General features: G+C 49.4%; 1 protein-coding gene across 4 annotated transcripts; it reads right to left on the reverse strand.

Moving 5' to 3' along the window:
* Nucleotides 1–14,412: 14,412 nt before the first annotated feature.
* On the reverse strand, nt 14,413–16,457 carry LOC136487602 (salt stress-induced protein-like). 4 transcript variants are annotated; one of them, XM_066484721.1, is made up of 5 exons: nt 16,373–16,457; nt 16,199–16,282; nt 15,968–16,027; nt 15,362–15,592; nt 14,413–15,226 (listed from the first exon to the last, which is right to left on the reverse strand). In XM_066484721.1, the coding sequence occupies exons 1-5, from the start codon at nt 16,454–16,456 to the stop codon at nt 14,897–14,899; spliced, it is 789 nt and encodes a 262-aa protein (XP_066340818.1). In that variant the 5' UTR covers nt 16,457; the 3' UTR covers nt 14,413–14,896. The 4 variants fall into 4 exon arrangements, with proteins under 4 accessions (XP_066340818.1, XP_066340820.1, XP_066340817.1 ...); XM_066484723.1 differs by lacking the exon at nt 15,968–16,027; XM_066484720.1 differs by having other exon boundaries at nt 16,199–16,437.
* Nucleotides 16,458–18,489: the final 2,032 nt, after the last annotated feature.

Here is an 18,489-nt window from a genome sequence, read left to right on the forward strand (position 1 = left end):
CAGATTGTCTCCTGCATTTAAAGCACAAATATGGAGAGAATTGAGACAAAGGAACGCAGTGAAGACCAACAAGGAAAGCCAAACTGTTACTATGTCACTTACTTGGATGATTCTGGGTCAAAGGGATCTCCTGAGGGCAAGAAGGAACATCATCGACACATATTCCAACCTCATTCGCCACGGATTGAGCATCGGGCACCACAACCACATCTTCCACATTCACCTCGCGGTTGGGTAACGGAGGCTCAGAAGGCACTGGATTCTCCAATTCTAGAGAGAACCCATGAGGGGGTGAATACCCATTAGGGGGTGAATACCCACGAGGGGTATGATCATTGGACAACTTCCGCACAACCAAATCTAAACATTGAAACTCATTCTTCATGACAGTTTTGACATATTTGTCCCATTGGGCCTGTGATGCAATTGGGCACAACCGCCTAAAAATTATCCCTGACCTGCCATGGTGAAGTACCCCTCAACTAAGATGGCATCTTCGTTTTAATTGCATTTAAGCTCATCACGAGCCCTAGCAAACAAGTCACAAAACAGTAGCCGATCATCGAATATCACTGGCACCCTTTTCATTTCAACAAAACTGACATCCCCAAACTCATCTTCCTCCACACTTCCTCCATGATACAGGGTGACTACATTGTCCATTTAGTTGGTATGCACAACAACCAAGTTATTACGGGTATATTATGATAAGATAACTAACCACAATAGCTAACTAAATTACCTACCTATCTACCTAAACAAATAAGTATCTAACTGCCTAACTATCTCTCTAACAATATAAGAGATTTGCTAACTACACTTACTAACTAGCTAATTAAATTAATAAGTAACTAACTACCTAATTATGTCTCTAACAATCTAATCTAACTAAATAAGCTACATAAATATATTCCTAAGTCTATAATATAACTAAAAAATAAGTATTTATCTATCTACCTATGTAATTAAATTTGCTAACTAAATTTGCTAAATATTCTAACTAAATTAACTAAAGTATATTAACTAGTTTAACTAAAAAAAATTACCTGAGGTATCGGCCGTGAAGGGGGCGTAGAGCAGCAGGGGGCGCAGGGGCCGGAGGGGCAGGGCAGCGTGGGGGCGGGAGGCCCGACGGCCGGTGGGACCTCCGGCAAGCGGTGGCGGGCCGCCCTTGCCGTCGGACAGCACCGAGGAGGAGGAAAGGGGCGACAAGGGCGGCCGGCAATGGCACGGGATGCGGCGGTGGTAGCGTGGGCGGCCGCGGCCGGCGAGGCACGGGCAAGGGGCGGCCGCAACCAGGAAGGGCACGGGCGGGGAGTAGGGGACGGTGGCAGGACGGTGGCGGCGGAGTGGTGGCTGAACGCGATAGAGAAGAATGAGAGAGAGAAAGAAGTCGCGCTGGTTTAGGGATAGTAGAGAGAGAGAAAGAAGTCGCGCTGGTTTAGGGATAGTAGCTCGGCGCCGTGATCTGTGACGCTGAGCTCAGCGCCAAGATCTGTGGCGCTGAGCTCGGCGCCGTGATATGTGGTGCCGAGCTGTGTGCCACATAAGCACCAGGCCCAGGCACCTCGGCTTCGTGAGTCATGGCGCCGAGACGTGTTACCTCAGCGTTGTGAAGGACGACGCCGACCCTCAGGGTCTAAAGTTGAGTTTACGTCGCTTAGGGGTCTAAACGTGAATTTTGTTAAAAAAGGGCCAAATTGAAAAAATTGGGCTAGAACACGTATATACGCAGCACGTACCAGCGTATCCTGTACATGACCACAGCTAGCTAGCATTATTGCAAATGTAAAGTGCATTATATGCATTCAAACCATCATCGCCCTCGTCGATCTCATCTCTCATCATCCATGCATGCTGGCGGTGTGGTATACTTATGTAACGCATGCATGTACGTCCACACCACCACCAGCAACGCCTGCAGTACGTCCACATGCATGCACAACATGCCTGGAGTACTTTATGGTGCTCCTTCGTGTACAAGATCTTCCCACAACTCTCTTTCAGTTCCATTACAACTACATGCATATAGTGGGAGGCCAAATGTAATCAACGTGCATGCTTTGGTACATCTTGCGTGCAGGAAAATAAATAGTCTCAAAACTACCATGTTGCACAATGATATAATATACAAACCAGAAGCAAAATATTCTCAAAACTTCATATAATATACAAACCAGAAGCAAAATATTCTCAAAACTTCATATTTCTTACGGGCAGAAATAATTCGTCCAGAAGGATATGTATAATAAAGTAGTAGTCAAGTCTACGTCTTGATTTAAACAGACCCCATTATTATGTCAAAGAAGCATTCACATTAGCTACCAATTGATGAGTGCCTTGTCCATGTTGAGAAGATAAGGGCCCACGCAGGCGGTCCTCATAGGCTCATGGGTGTCTTCCCTGCCTTGTCCATCCACTCCAACCAAACAAACATTATTTCACCCAACAACAATAGCATAACAGTAGGTCAATCAAATCACAGGGACATAAGCAACGACTGGTTTTTGTTAAATCTCTCTACGACTGCACTTTAAGTACTAAGTATATGCAAAATGTAATCTCAAAACTCGTTTCTATGCCTTGAAGTCTATTCATGATTATCTTTTACTTCTGCCTTTCTTTTCAATTTAAAAAGGGATGATCATTTCAACACAATAGACTTGTTTATATGTTGGGATTCTTAATTAATAAGGAAATATAAAAGAAATCACAAAACCTCCCAAATTCTCGATAGGCCAGCCTCCTTTTCACAGTCAAGCGAACACATAGCCATTTGTTACTTCTAAAGTAAATTGTGAAACTATGGTAATGAGAAAGTATCACTACTGGAGACGGCCTCTTTGCCGAGGGCCTGAGGCCCTCGGAAAAGGCCCATTAACCCTTGGCAAAGGCTTTGCCGAGGGCAGCCCTCAGCAATGAGCTCTCGGGGAATTTTGAGTCGGCGAAGAGGGTCTTTGCCGAGGGCCCTTTATCGGGCACTCGGCAAAGCCTTTGCCGAGGGCTGGAGCGGCACTCGACAAAGAAAAGCAGCCGTCACGGCGCCGGCGTCTGGGACGGAGTCTTTGCCGAGGGCCATCTCCGGGGGCCCTCGGCAAAGAATTATCCTTTTTTTTTGAAAAATCTTTGCCGAGGGCCTCCAACCATGGCCCTCGGCAAAGAAATGTGCAGAATTTTTCCAAAAAATCTTTGCCGAGGGCAATGGGACGGCCCTCGGCAAAGAATTATTCTTTTTTTTTTTGAAAAATCTTTGACGAGGGCTTCCACGCAGGCCCTCGGCAAAGAAATTTTATTTTTTTTAAAAAAAGTCTTTGCCGAGGGCCTCCAACCATGGCCCTCGGCAAAGAAATGTTGCAGAAATTTTATTTTTTTTTAAAAATCTTTGCCGAGGGCAATGGGACGGCCCTCGGCAAAGGACCCTTCTTTGCCGAGGGCCTTGGTCATTGCCCTCGGCAAAGAGGCAGAATTTTTTTTTTGTTTTTTGCATTCCATCGACACAAGCATTTCATATACACACACACACACACACACATATATATATATATATATATATATATATATATATATATCAACCATCACATATATATATCACATAGAACCCATTTTCTCACAATATATCACAACCATAATTGTGAACCACAAATCACAATATATTACAACGATAAGTCACATGTTCATCATCATTCACATGTTTATTACGACAAGTTCATGAAATCCAAGCACAAGTCAGAACCATAAACCACAAATATTACAATAAAGTCCAACCACATCACCTAGCACTAGTCCTCATCAAGGTAGCCTATGAGACGGTGGTGAACGAAAGGCGGGATCACCCGGTGACGCACTACCAAATTGATTGGAACCCGCAGATGGAGGCTGCACAAAGGAGCAGAGATTACATGTGTGAGTAATCCGGGAAAACAAATTTGGAACTTAGAGATTGCATCTAGTAATCTAGGAATACAAAAAGATTAGACTCAATTGAAAATTTCGGCAGCACCTCCCCTGCATGGGGAGGTTTCCAAAACCTACAAGAAACAACGGCACGAACGCCGACATCCACAACGGCACGAACGCCGACATCCACAACGGCATGAACGCCGAAATCCACAACGGCACGAAGGCCGACATACATGCAAAGCACAAGCAAAAAGTGAATTTTCATACTTACAGGAGTAGCTGCAGGAGTAGGAGGTGGAGGAGCTAAAAACTGCACAGGTACACCCGATGCTTGCCCAAGACTTTGCATGATCACCATCATCTCCGCCATCTGCTTCTGCGCGGCCTCGAACGCGACCTACTGGGCCTGCAGCTGTGCTGTCAGTTCCGCGTTCTGCTCTTGACTTTGCCTTTTTGTTTCTTGCAGCTCGGCCTGCAATATTTCACTCCAATGTATCAGTAATGCAAATCTAATTTAGGTGTGTAAATATCAATGTACGATGAGTAAAACAGGAATTACCTGGAGTGCTTGGACCTGCTGCAGTGCTGGAGAAGGCCGTGAGCGTATGGGCTGGCTAGAGCTCGTGCTCCGTGCTCGGATAGCGTCGAGGGAGGGAACAGTGGTGGAGTCGATGGCGCCGTCTGCAATCCACAGCCGCCCGTGCTTCTTGCCTCCTCCGAGCCTCATGATCGTCTCTGCATCAATGGGCTCAGTGCGCACATTGTAATCTTCCCCATAGATCTCCCTTACCGAGAACGTGTACTCTTGGACTTTAGTGTATACGTTCGGGTCGGAGTACACCTGGGGCTGGGCAGCCGGGTCGAAGGAGATAGAGGACGATGCCCTGCCCATATGGGACATAGCCCACGCAGAGAACTCCGAGACCTCCTCACCTGGGTGCGCAGCCTCCTACGAGAAAGACGGGAAGATGGTGAGAAATCAAGCAGAATTGAGCATCAAAATAAATAAAAGAAATCACTTACGTATGCTTGTTTGTATCCGGGGAGGCTGCGGCTGCCTTGATGGTAAGTTGGACCTTGCCTCATCAGACGCTGTTCCCGCTGCCTCTCGTGCGTGCCAACAAAGTCCTATGATAACCACTTGTCCACGATCATGGCCCAGCACTCGGGATACGATCGGCACCACCAAGGAATCACCTACAAGTCATCGAGTATTTGACATATAAGAAGATGAAATTGAACCTACTTAATATCAAAACGAATCATTATGAATGTTATTCGCCTACCTTAAGGTACTGGTCCCGGGTCAGCGTAATCAGTCTTGCTTGAGGCTTGGGGAGGGACTGCTTAAGTACCGACCTGTAGTAGTCTATGTGGGCTTGGACGCGCCCATGGTGGTGCATCTCGGTGACGTACTTCCTACAAGCTGCGGCAGCCGCCCGATCCACCTAGGCCTCAAGTCCTTCGGCCTTGAAAATTTTCTGCATACAAAACCGATGTATCCATTCATTATTTCAATAAAACATTTAACCATTGAATGAGATGTATTAAGCCATGTTGTGTGAGAGAAACTTACCCAAAACTCCGCCAATACCCGCTCCTGCTTGTTGCGGTAAGTGTCATCCGTGACCAGCGCGTACCTGTCCCAGTTGGAGGCCAGCTCCCGCACCACCGGTTCTTCGGACAGTTGCACAATGCCGGGGTACCATTTCCTGCACAAAACACCAAGGATGCTCATGGGGGTGTGTGCTAGAGTACCTGACAAAATGAACTAGGCCCTGCACAAGTGATTAAGAAAATTTATCAGTTTCTCTTATGATTTCCAACATATCTTATGAAGTAGTTGTGATAACATCTATAGTTACTTACCTCTTTGCCATAGGCCGAATCACTAGGTGGTTGTGAGGAAGCGGAACCAGAGGGAGGCTCATGGGACCTCGCTCGTAGGGAGTCTGGGTAGCGGCACCCCCTCCGTCACCCTCGAGCCCCTCGCCTCCCTCACCCTCGAGCGCCTCGCCTCCCTTGCCCTCGAGCGCCTCGCCTCCCTCGCCCATCTGCTGGCCCCTCTCGTCCTCCGACGAGGATGTGGCCATGGCCGTCACATGCTCCTCCTCCAGCACCTCGTCACATGGCGAAGGAGGAGACCGCTGCCTCCTGCGGCTGCTGCCCCTAGTCCTCCTCTCGTCACCTCCTACGAACGCTGCCCCGGACGACGACCCCTCACCTCGAAGGAGAGGGCAGTCTCACCCATAAACCAAGGGCGTGTCATGGCGTGGACGTCTGCTCGCCATCTTTGTTCAATCACCTGCAATCACAAAGAATGAACAAGACTAATTAGTACATATATTAGAAATAGATTCAAAATATATAAACAAAACACAAATTAAAAAAACATAGTATTACATGTATTAGGAATAATCTTCATGATTGGGATCATAGGTCTCATCATCATTGTCAAAATTGTCCAAATGGGCAATACTATCCGAAGGTTCTATGTTGTCATCGTAGTCATTGCCTAGAAGTAATCGCTCAAGCATTGCTATGTCCTTGGCATTTACCACCACATCTCCATCGACCTCGCCATCAACCATTTCGTTGTCTACTTCCATTTCGATTGCTTCAGGTAAGACTATCTCAAACGTGCCTGGTAGCCCATCTTCTTGATAGAACTGTCCATCATATGTGTTTGCGTTGAAGTTGTAATCATCATCGTTTGGGGCAGGTAGTTTACCGTGTGGAGATACCTGGTGCACAATAGCCCAACCCTTAAGATCCTCTTTGTCTTGGTTGGCATATCGAGTATAATACACCTGCATGCCCTGTTGAGCCACAATGTAGACATCTTTTCCAGGATAGATGGAATCTTCTCGAATCTCGACTAGCCCAAGATGAGGGGTTCGTCTCGTTGATCGATGATTAAACCAGTGGCATTTGAACATGATAGGTTTAAGAGGTTTGTCTCCATGAAATGAGAGTTCATAGATTTCCTCAACTCTACCATGAAAGTCGAGGCCATCAGTGCCGGGCGTACAAACTCCGCTATTTGTGGTTTTTCGTTTGGGCCGAATCTGCTCGTAACTTGTTGTGTGGAAGCGATATCCGTTCACATCATAGCCGGTAAATGACTTCACCCTAATGTCACAGCCGTTTGCAACCTGTTTCAACTCGTCACTCATGGACGAACCGGTCTGGGCCTGCAAGGTGAAGCATGATAGATCGTTATATTAATCAAACATGCGATCACCTTGGACGATCGAACGTATGAGCTAAATTGGACATTACCTTTTGTTTGAACCAAGAAATAAAATCAGGCCTCCCCGCTCCCGCACCCCGCGAAACAAGGGTGTCTTGTTCATGCGAGGTAGGATCCCTTGATTGATGCCAGAATTCATGAACAAATTCCCTGTCCGAACGAGAATCAATGGGGTTGGATGCAGAATAGTGATGGTGTATTGAAAGAAGTTCGTTGAGAACTTACTTGATGAACGACTGCACCTCGGTAAGGTTATTCAACACATATAGCATGATACTACGCCACTCTTCATTTCCCAATAGCTTCGGGGTTGATCCACTTGCGCTACCGAGTTGGCCTTGGAAAAGGCTAAGAGTCGATTCATTTTCGCCAGCATTGTAACGAGGGAGTGGATTATGATTGCTAGGAAGGTTCGGCTTGTAGTATTGCGTTGTGAAGTTTACCACCTCCTCCCGAAGGCATGCCTCTGCAATGGAAGCCTCAATTCTGGCTTTATTTGTACATTTTTTGCGAAGAGTCTTTAGACATCTCTCGATTGGATAGCACCAACGAGCCTGCACGGGCTCCCCCAAACATGCCTCGGATGGGAGGTGCACAATCAGATGCTGCATCGGCAAGAAGAAGCCGGGTGGAAAGATCTTCTCCAGCTTACAGAGCAACACAGGTGCCGCTTTTTCCAAGTCCTGAGTGACGGTCTGAGATATCTCCTTGGCACAAAGCTGGCGAAAGAAAAAGCTCAACTCTGCCAGCACTAGCCAAACATGCTCAGGGACATAGCCTCGGACCATCGCCGGAAGAAGCCGCTCAATCCATATGTGGTAGTCATGACTCTTCATCCCTTTGACTCGTAGAGTGCCTAAGTTCACTCCCCTGCTAAGATTCGCTGCATATCCATCTAGGAACATTAACGTCTGGATCCATTTTAGTACTTCCCTCCTTTGATCGATTTGCAAGACGAAATTGACCTTAGGCCTTTTCCAGTTCTTGTTTCGGCCACTAGGAGGCTGCATCGCTTGATTCGGTCTATCGCACAACGTCGCTAAGTCCACTCTAGCCTTAACGTTGTCCTTAGACTTGTCAGTGTCCATGAGAGTTCCCCAAAGTGCCTCGGCGATATTCTTTTTAGTGTGCATTACATCAATATTATGTGGTAGAAGAAGGTCATCGAAATAGGGGAGCCTCGTCAAGCCAGACTTATGAGTCCACATATGTTCCTCACCATATCCCACAAAACCACCTTCTTCATTGGGCACGAGAGCATCTATCTGAGCACGAACCTCGGCACCAGTCCTCAAGTGCGGTTTAGGGTCTGTCACTTTGACACCTTTCGTAAAGCTCTTGATGTCTTCTCTGAATTCATGGTCTAGAGGGAGGAACTAACGATGCTGGTCGAACGACGAATACTTGCCACCCTTCTTCAACCAAATGAACCTCACCACTTCCTTGCATATTGGGCATGGGAACTTCCCGTGAACACACCAGGCGGCAAATAACTCATACGCCAGGAAGTCATGCAGGGAGTACTGGTACCAAACGTGCATTTTGAAGCTTGTCTTTGTAGCTCGGTCGTATGTCCATACCCCCTTCTCCCAAGTGTGGATCAATTCATCAATCACAGGCTCTATGAACACACCCATATTACTCCCCGGGTGTCCAGGAATTATCAACGACAAGAATACGTTATGCCGTTGAAAGGAGATGCCGGGAGGGAGATTGAGGGGGATAACAAAAATAGGCCAGCATGTGTATGGGGCAGCCATCATTCCATAAGGATTGAACCCATCTATTGCCAGCGCGACACGTACATTACGGGCCTCAGCTGCTTTGTCACGATGTTTGTCATTGAAGTACGTCCATGCTTCAGCATCAGACGGATGTACCATCTTCCCAGGATTGTACCATTTGCCATCTTTGTGCCATGTCATCAGTTTCGCGGATTCCTCGATCATGAATAGCCGTTGGATCCTCGGCAGGAAAGGAAGGTGCCGTAGCACTCTCGCTGGGATCGGAAGCTGCTTTTTCTGACCATCACCAGAGTCTACCTCCAGGTACCTGGAGGATTTACACTTCGGACAGTAATTTGCGTCCTTGTGTTCTTTCCTAAATAGGACGCACCCCTTCGGACAAACATGTATCTTGTCATACGGCATCTTAAGCATACGAAGGAGTTTCTCTGCCTCGTACAAGTTCATCGGCAAAGTGTGCTTCTCCGGTAGCATGGTGCCAAATACGACCAACATCTTATCGAAGCCTTCTCGACTCAGGTTTAACTCAGCCTTCAACCCCATTACGCGTCCAACCACATCCAGCTGAGAAATCGTTGTACGCTCGTGAAGGGGTTTCTGTGCCAAGTGCAACATTTTGTAGAAGTCCTTTGCATCATCTAGCATGTCTGCTACCCCGGCATCATCATCAAAAGCCTTGAGGCGTGCTCTCACCACCTCTGCTCTTATACGATCTGCTTCACCATGGTAGATCCACTACTGGTAGTCAGGCGTATAACCATTGAACACAAGATGTCTACCCATGGTCTTCTCGTCTACCTTTCTCCTGTTGTCACATTTGCCGCAGGGACACCAAACTAGAGAATGTCCTCCTGCTCCTGGGCCAAATGCATGTTTCAAGAAACGATCTATCCCCTTCACCCATTCATAGTCGTAGTCACTACCGCTTCTCCAGCCCGTGTACATCCACTAACGGTCCTCCATCCTTTAACATTTACATCACAGAGTATTGTGACCATCAATTGCATCTACGCGGTGTTCCTAATGTCTAATAGGTGAGGATAGGTCCTAATCCCACCCGTGGATGCGTAGATGAGGTCAGTTTCCAGGCTCCGCTCCTCTCCGAGATAGAATTTCGGCAGCACCTCCCCGCTGTTCTCCCGATACACATCCTGCCAGGGAGAGTGTGTATCCAGAGAACAATAGGGAAGAGCTGCCAAAACTCGGTCTCAGACCGGAGCAGACCATGGAAACTAACCCATCTACGCATCCGCAGGCTGTCCAAAAAACGTGGACAATCCAAAACAGATACAGTCGTAGATATGCAAAGATCCACATACCTACGACCATATCTCTTTCGGACGGGAGACGCCTAACTGGGTTACGCGATCTAAGACAATGATACGGGAGGAGGGCTTATTTATACCTAGGGTGGTGGTGGAGTCAGGCTAGCAGGGCAGTGGCGAGTTGGGGCAGTGATGAGGCGATGCTGTGCAGGCAGACCCGCAACGCCGACGAAGAGGATCATGGTCGCCGAGTCCCCTCTGACGTGCTCTTCTCTGGAAAAGAAGAAACACAATACTATAAGTTGAAAATTTCGGCAGAACCTCCCCTGTACGGGGAGGTTTCCAAAACCTGCAAGAAAAAACCGGCACGATGGCCGACAACCACATATCAAGGGAACAAATACGGCACAATGGCCGATAGCCAGATATATATTAATCCACCACCAACACACCACCACCTCCACCACCACGACCACACCACCACCACCACAACCACCACACTACCACCACCACCACCACCACGACCACACCACCACCACCACAACCTCCACCACCACGACCACACCACCACGACCACACCACCACCACCACAACCACCACACTACCACCACCACCACGACCACGACCACACCACGACATCCACCACAATGACCATGACCACACCACCACATCCACCACAACGACCACACCACCACATCCAACACAACAACCACACCATCACCACCTCAATGAACACACTACCCTCCTTCTCCACCTCCACCTCCACCTACACCTCCACCATTGCATGCCACCACCACCTCGACCTCCACCTAGACCTCCTCCTTCACCAGCATTGTACACCATGAAGCGAGGGAAGGGCATACCTGGATGTTGGAGGGACGTCGGAGGCTGTGGATGGGGCGAGGGTCGCGGACGGGGCAGCGTCAAGGGGCTAGGGCGGGGCACCTCCTCCTCCTCTCTTCTCGGCCTCCTCTCTTCTCCTGTTCCCCTACTCCTCTTCCTCCCTTTCTCCCACCTTCTGCTCGGAACGGGGGCGGGCACGACGGACAGCGTGGACTGGGTTGGCGGGTGGCGCGGGGTCGTCCTCCTTCTCCGGTGGCCGGCGGATGGCGCAGAGGTTCTCCTCCTCCTTGGGGCGGGCCGGCCGATGGGCGTGGGCGGGCGGCGCGGCCGGGGCGGGGCACCTCCGGCGGGTTGAGGCGAGCGGCGGGGTGGGGCTCCCCCGGTGGCCTGCTCCTCCTCCCTCCTCCTTTGGCGGCCGGGGGCCGGGGGCGCGCGGGGTGGCGGTGGCGGCCAGGCGCGCTGCGGCGGGCTGCGCGGGGCGGCGGGGCGCGGGGCGGCGGGGCGGGGCGGTGGTGGGGCGGCGGGGCTCGCGGGGCGGCGAGGCGGGGCGGTCGTGATCACATGTGGAGATGTCTGGGTTTTAGGCATCCGATGTCACAACTTACTCGAAACCTTATCAAATTTTTACCACAGCCTACACATGCGATAATATGACACCTCGACAAGTTTCATGATTTTCGGACTTCGTATGGATTTTATATAATTTAAAGACACTTTTCCGACAAGTTCCTCGTCATGTTATGTGAAGAAGATGCCCGAAATTTGATGCGAGTTCGTGGATAGGGACTCAACATACACCAAATAACATGAATAATATTTTTTGAATCACTAAATTGCATTATTCCATCCACCTGCGGTTCAAATTTGAAATATTCCAAAAAAATCAACGAAAAGAAATAAATTAGGGAAATATATAAAAAAAGTCAAATTTGGCCCAAATTTTAAAATTGAGATTTAAATAATGTATTATAGCACCACAAAAAAACTGGGTTCAAAAAACAAAAAAAAACTCTTTGCCGAGGGTCTAGCCTGGCCCTCGGCAAAGAATATTTAAAAAAAATAAAAAATCTTTGCCGAGTGTCAGTGGCCGCCGTGACCCATCCGGCCATATTTGCCGAGGGCTAGGCCCTCGGCAAAGATTTATTTTGCCGAGGGCCGTTTGTTTGTCGAGGGCCAGACCCTCGGCAAAGACTTCTTTGCCGAGGGCTCCTGGGGCTGGCCCTCGGCAAAGACCCCCTTTGCCGAGTGCCCGAGATCTAGCCCTCGGCAAACCCAGAAGCCCTCGGCAAAGAGGACGTCTCCAGTAGTGTATCGACTCATCAGTGCTTTTATAAGTGAAAAACCTTACCACTATGACAATCCAGAAATGACAACAGACATTCCTATCCGATCACAGGTGAACACAAATGTCAACTATCGAAAACTGCATCATCGCCCAAAGTGAATTTCTGTTTAACTGGATATCTAACTATTTGGCCAATGCAACCATACAAAAGAAAACAAACAAATTTAGGATCCAGAAAACCTACCTTTATATTCATGGATCCAGAAAACCTGCATCATCGACCATGGATGACCACTTTGGATGACGACAAGAACCTTACATATTTTATATTCCACCAATTCTAAATTATAAGACATTTTGACTTTTCTTGATTCATTACTTTTACTATTTATCTAAACATAAAATATATATATCTAAGTACATAAGAAAGCGATGCAAAACGTCTTATTTGGAATGGAGTAAGTTGGAGGGAAGAGAATGAAGTAAAGGTCAACTAAGTAATTTTACTTTTTTTTTGAACCTGTGACTTTCATTACTCGGCTGCTAAGGAGTCGGCAGCAACAATTACATGAACATCACGCAGAACAGAGGTAGAGGTAATCTCGTCCCCCTCGACACACTCATAGCTCAAAGCCGCCATGGCATGGGCCGCCTTATTACAATCTCCATTTCTAAAACACACAATCAAAACGGATAAAATTCAACGACACCAAAGACTCCAGTTCTTCAACGGGGCCACCCTCCGGTCTATCGCAACTCGCAAGGGTCAGCAACTGATAATTCTTGCTGGACTAACAGGGCATCAGTCTCCAGAATAAGTCTTCCAATGCCTAGGTTGAGGGCAGCTTGCAAACCATGAAGACAAGTGACTACTTCAGTATGGAAAGCACTCAGTAAATGGTTGATCTTTCCTCTCCCTGCAGTAACCACATCGCCATCACTATCTGGAATCAGAAATCCCCAGCTCCCTGAACGATCTTCAGCTTTAAACGACGCATCACAATTCAATTTCAGTACCCCCTCCGCCGGCGGCTTGTTCCATCTTCCCTTCATCTTCTCCTTTCTTGGCTTCTCAGTATTTTGCAGATTGATGATTTCTTCCGTATAGATCCTGACGCTTCTAGCTAGCACTTCCGCCAGTTTTCCCCTACCTTGTTCTTTGATAGTGTTTCGTTCTGACCACAGGAACCAAATCAGGACTACCATCTTTAGGCGTTTATTTTCCTCTGAGTTCATGATGAACTCAGTCACATCCCACGATGATGGCAGAGTTGCAAGGATCTTCCTCTTTTTCCAGCAACAGGAGTTGCCATAAATGCTTTTCAGTCTTGCACTTAAAAAACAAATGGACCATCCTCTTCTTCTCTCCCACAAACCGCACAAGCAGTGTCGATCTTCATGCCACGCCTGGCTAGGGTCCGTCTCAATGGGTGGCTGTTATTATGGGCGCCTCCTGTGCCGAGGCGTCATATGAAAGAACGAAATGAAGGTTCTAGATCATCAAGCAGGGTGTGAATGCCCGAATGGCAATACATGCAGCAAGTGGTCGATTTTGCTCATTGTAGGGGATTGTTGATCATTGCACCAAGTGAATCTGCGTCCATGCATTTCTAACGGCAGCAGGTGTAGGTCATCAATCGTGCGTTTGAACCTATTAATCATAGCTAGGTTGATACGTCATTATTCTTGTCCTGTGCTAGGTAAATAAGGTTAAAATCCCCAAGAATGAGCCATTCCGGTTTCATCGATTGTTCTAAGGATCTTATTTCCTGAAGAAAGTTTCTCTTTTCCGGGTCGGTTTGCGGTCCATACACACCTGTTATGCTCCATGTTACATCTTCTGCGAGCATAGTAATAGTCGCACTGATGGTGTGTTGCGTGGTTCCTGCTGGTTGCAGTCCAAAATATCCTTCCGATGCTGCAATAAGAATGCCTCCCGCCGTCCCCACGGCAGGCAGCGTCACACAGTTGTTTGTCATGTCCATCCCAATCGTCCCTATTAGTTGGCTGCGAGTCCAATTTTCAATCCTAGTTTCTTGGAATCACACTATGGTTGCCCCTGACAATAGGATTACATTTCTCACACTTGATCTTTTTGCGCTGCCATTAAATCCCCTCACATTCCAACATAAGACAGTGCAATTACTTTGTGACACTAATATAAAGAACAACCACTGCAGCCAAACTCCCAAGTGAAGGAACTGTTACAGGGATTGGAAGAGATAAACCAACTACCCCTCTCAGATGGATCCAGCAGCTAACAAGACAAGTAATCTGATCAAAGTAATTTAACTGCAGCAACATCACTGAAGTACCATATGGCCGAAGACAGCAAGGTCAGCAGGCGGGTCCAATACAAATTTTGTTCTCCAAAGGCCGAAGGTCACATGACCAGCAGGCCCGAACTGAAAAAGTAGGAACAGGTGATGGTGACCGAAGGCAACATTGCCAGCAGGTCCATGGAATCCCTGATTAGTCCAACCGAACAATCTCAAGTTAAACGTCCAGGCCACTACAGGAGCCCTCGTAGCACTGGCCAACATGGCCCCACTACAAATTAAACTCGAAGTTACGATAGTTACATCTTTGCTGACCACCTTGGTTCTTATGCCGCCGGAACGCCTGCAACAGCCTTCACCTTCTTGCTGGCAGGAGTCGCCGTGTCTGATGACGATGATGAGCAAGAAGGCTTCATGTAAACCCCAATGGCGTCGAGAAGCCAGCCGGAGCGTCCCCAGAAGCCGACGATGCAGGCGCCGTCCGCCACCGGGACGGAGAAGTAGTGCGACCGTCCGGCCACGCTGCCGTACGGCCCGTACGTTCTGCCGGAGCTGGTGCGGAACGTCAGCGAGGTGATCACCACGCCGAGGACGTTCGCGAAGTGCCCCGTCGTCCCCTCCACTGCGGTGATGTGCTCACCTGAAGGCAGGTCGATCTGCACAGAGAATTCACAGATGCATGTCAGTCTACCCAGCGTACTCTCATATGGTTTGCGCAACTTTGCAAACCAACCGAAATGCATACAAGGATTGCAAGAAAAGGTGATCTATCTGGGCGGTCGGTACGGTACCTCGGTACGAACTCCTCTGGAGCCGTAGGAATGCGGGAGGTCCCACGGACCAGCCACCCGGGGCGACGGCCCCTCATGGTCGCCGGCGAGGGTGTAATCGCAGGCGAGGGAGTGGATGGCGCCGGAATGGTAGAGGACGATGCTACGAAGGCGAGGAGCGCTGGCGCCGCGCATGTAGAAGGGCTGCCCGCCGGATCCACCCCACGGCCCCACGCTGATCACGCCCCTCGGCTGCAAAGCAGTCCACCGGTTCCATCCATTATTTATATATAATTCATACTGCTACTAGTACTACTTCATATATATAAGCAACTTTTTTTTTGGCTATGAAACAAAGATAGAATTAGCTAGTCCACGTCTCAAACATCAAAATTTGCTAGATATCATCATTAAACCATGATCATTTGCTATACGACACCAAAACAACAATTTTATTAATTTTCTCAAATCTAAGGAAAGAAAAGGTGAGGAAATGTCGTTTTTGCCTTTGTCTTTACGTTATTCCAAATTGCATGACACACTAGCTAGTACTACTTTATTTATAGATATGCGCTTATTAATTGCATGCCACACCCTAATTATATATGTGGTGACTCCACCACTAACCCAGAAATAATTCTGCCTGCCTCCTCGTCGCCGTCCCAAATCAATGATATCCCAAAGCTCCTGAAACAAGTACATGACAATTGACAAACAAGTCACCTCTCTACCCTAGAAGAGATCGAACACAAGCAACGTATATGTAACTGATGGATGGAGATGATGCATGCATGAACAAGCAGTAGCTATAGCTGGAGCCATTGGTATCGTCGACGATATGATCCATCGATCGATCACCTTGGTGACGTAGTCGAGTGCTCCTCGCCAGGTGAATTCGACGCCGCCGCTGTTGTCCGCCTCCCTCTCCAGCAAACGCCCGAACTGGATGCCCACCAGAAAGAAGCAGGTGTACATCAGAGGGAGGACGACGAAGAACACCACGACCTCCCCAGAGACCTTCCCCATTTCTACCTGCCCTGCGCCGCTGCCTGCTGCAATAACCGACCTGCCGGGGATCGGTCGACCTGGACGACGCGGCAGGACGGCATACGGCATAGATATATATGTGTGTGTGTCTATATATATATATGGTTGCCTAGCCAGGGCGTCCTCTCCATCTTAATCATGCATCGATCGTTTGATGGTATCGATTAATTACCTTGACTGTCATTGTCGTCGCGTCTGTGTCAAACAGCTGCAGCCTGCCGCCGGTACAACGACAGGCGTTCATCGAGGGATAGCCCGAAAAGAAAGCTATATGGTGTAATATGGCTTTGGCGGGTGGCGAAGGCCCCCGGCAGCGGGGTGTCGCCAAGGCGTCTTCGACCGTCTTAGGGCGGAGACCCGGCGCTGACTAAAGGAAATTTCCCGGCTATGCTCGAGGGGTGCTGAATCTCCTTTTCATCACGGACTCCGCCAAGGCCAGACACGCATCCCGCCGACCGCTCAGGCGGGCGTCTCCGGTATTACGGGCGGAGGCCGCCTTATCTCTAAACTAATCAAACAAACGATCTTGCCTAAGTGTGCGCAGGTTCTCAAGCGCGGGCGCTCGTGGTCCGCGCAAGCGCGCCAGCATGGCCCCTGCGCGGCCGGGCGGAGACCTACGGATGATGTCTCCGCCCGGACCGGCGGAGACTCTCTAAGGCGACAGCGCGTCCCTGAAGGCGGAGGCCAGCGGCCGGGCGAAGACCTGTGGGTGATGCCTCCGCCCGGACCGGCGAAGATTCTCCAAGGCAACGGCGCGCCCCTGAACGCGGAGGCCAGCGGCGAGAACCATGGCTCCCGTGCGGCCGGGCGGAGACCCGCGGATAACGTCTCCGACCGTCCGGCGGAGACCCGCCGAGGCAGCGGCGCGCCCCGGGAGATGAAGGCCAGCGCCGGGGACCCAGGCCTTTGGGCCGAAGACCAAGCTACAGTGGGCCGACTACTCATGGAAGCCCATTACTTGGAGACGGTATGGTAGGATTGCCCCACGAGCAAGAGGCTAGCGGCAGAATATTCCAGGAATGTACTGTAGCAGTTGAGGGGCATTATAATAAATTCTGTTATGTGGTAGTTGAGTCCTATAAATAGGGGACACTTGTAACTGTGGAGGTTAGTTGGTGAACGAGTTAATGAAACCATAGTTTTCCGTGTCATTCCCTTACTCACCACTCTCCCCCCTATCGTTCGTATCCCGAGCCTCCGCCCGAGGCCGACCGTCCGACGGGCGGAGGCCTTGGTCTCCGCCACGTAGATTGAAACCACTAGTTTCAACATTGGCGCCCACCGTGGTTGAGCCAAGGCAAACCAACGATGGCAGGGAAAAGAAAGACCACCACCAGAGCAGCAGTGACCACGGATCAGCGAGGAAGGCCTAGGCGCAACATTCGTAGCGCCTACGCAACATCGCCAGCGGAGGATGACACCAGAGCAGATGCCCAGGGTCAACCACCGGAACCCCAAGACCAAGACATTCAAGATCCGGAGGCCCAACCAAACTCAGCCACAGCACCCGAGCAAGAACTGCAACAGCTGCAAGCACAGTTGCAAAGAGCGCAACAAGAAAGGGACAGAATGGCAGCAGCATTCGCAGCTAATCAGCAAGCTATTCAAGCGTCAGCACAAGCAACAGAAATAAGGCAGCAGTTGGCAGTCCTACATGCTGAGATGCTAAGTATGCAGCATGCAGTACCAGCGACAACCTCCACAACCCCAGCCTCCGCAGCAACACCAACCGCAGCCATGCTTCAAGGTTCTACGCCAGTGATCAGCCAGCCGACGATGCCATCTCAGGTGATGCGGAGGCCTATCGATCCCAAGTCCCCACTATCTGAAGGCATACAACAGTCGCCATGGCCAACAGCGTACAAGCCAATCACACTACCCAAGTTCAACGGAAAGACTGACCCCCCATCAATTCATTATGAGTTACGAGGCAGCAGTAGCCTCCGCCGGCGGAGACGATGCCGTCTTGGCAAAGTCATTTGTCATTGCAGCCGAAGGCGACGCGCTGGCTTGCTATTCTATGCTCAAACCAAGCACAGTCTATTCTTGGGAGAACCTCCGGGACAAGATATTGGCAAACTTCAAAGGGCTAACAGCACAGT

This window comes from Miscanthus floridulus, chromosome 10 (assembly GCF_019320115.1).
Source record: "Miscanthus floridulus cultivar M001 chromosome 10, ASM1932011v1, whole genome shotgun sequence".
Lineage (NCBI taxonomy): Eukaryota > Viridiplantae > Streptophyta > Magnoliopsida > Poales > Poaceae > Miscanthus > Miscanthus floridulus.

Excerpts from the sequence above, each read along its gene's own strand:
- LOC136487602 (XM_066484721.1), bottom strand. The coding sequence starts at position 16,456 with ATGCCGTATGCCGTCCTGCCGCGTCGTCCAGGTCGACCGATCCCCGGC. Across the intron at positions 16,283-16,372 it reads CAGGCAGCGGCGCAGGGCAG|TTCGGGCGTTTGCTGGAGAG; the intron begins GTAGAAATGGGG and ends GTGGGCATCCAG. Across the intron at positions 16,028-16,198 it reads CACTCGACTACGTCACCAAG|GAGCTTTGGGATATCATTGA; the intron begins GTGATCGATCGA and ends TACTTGTTTCAG.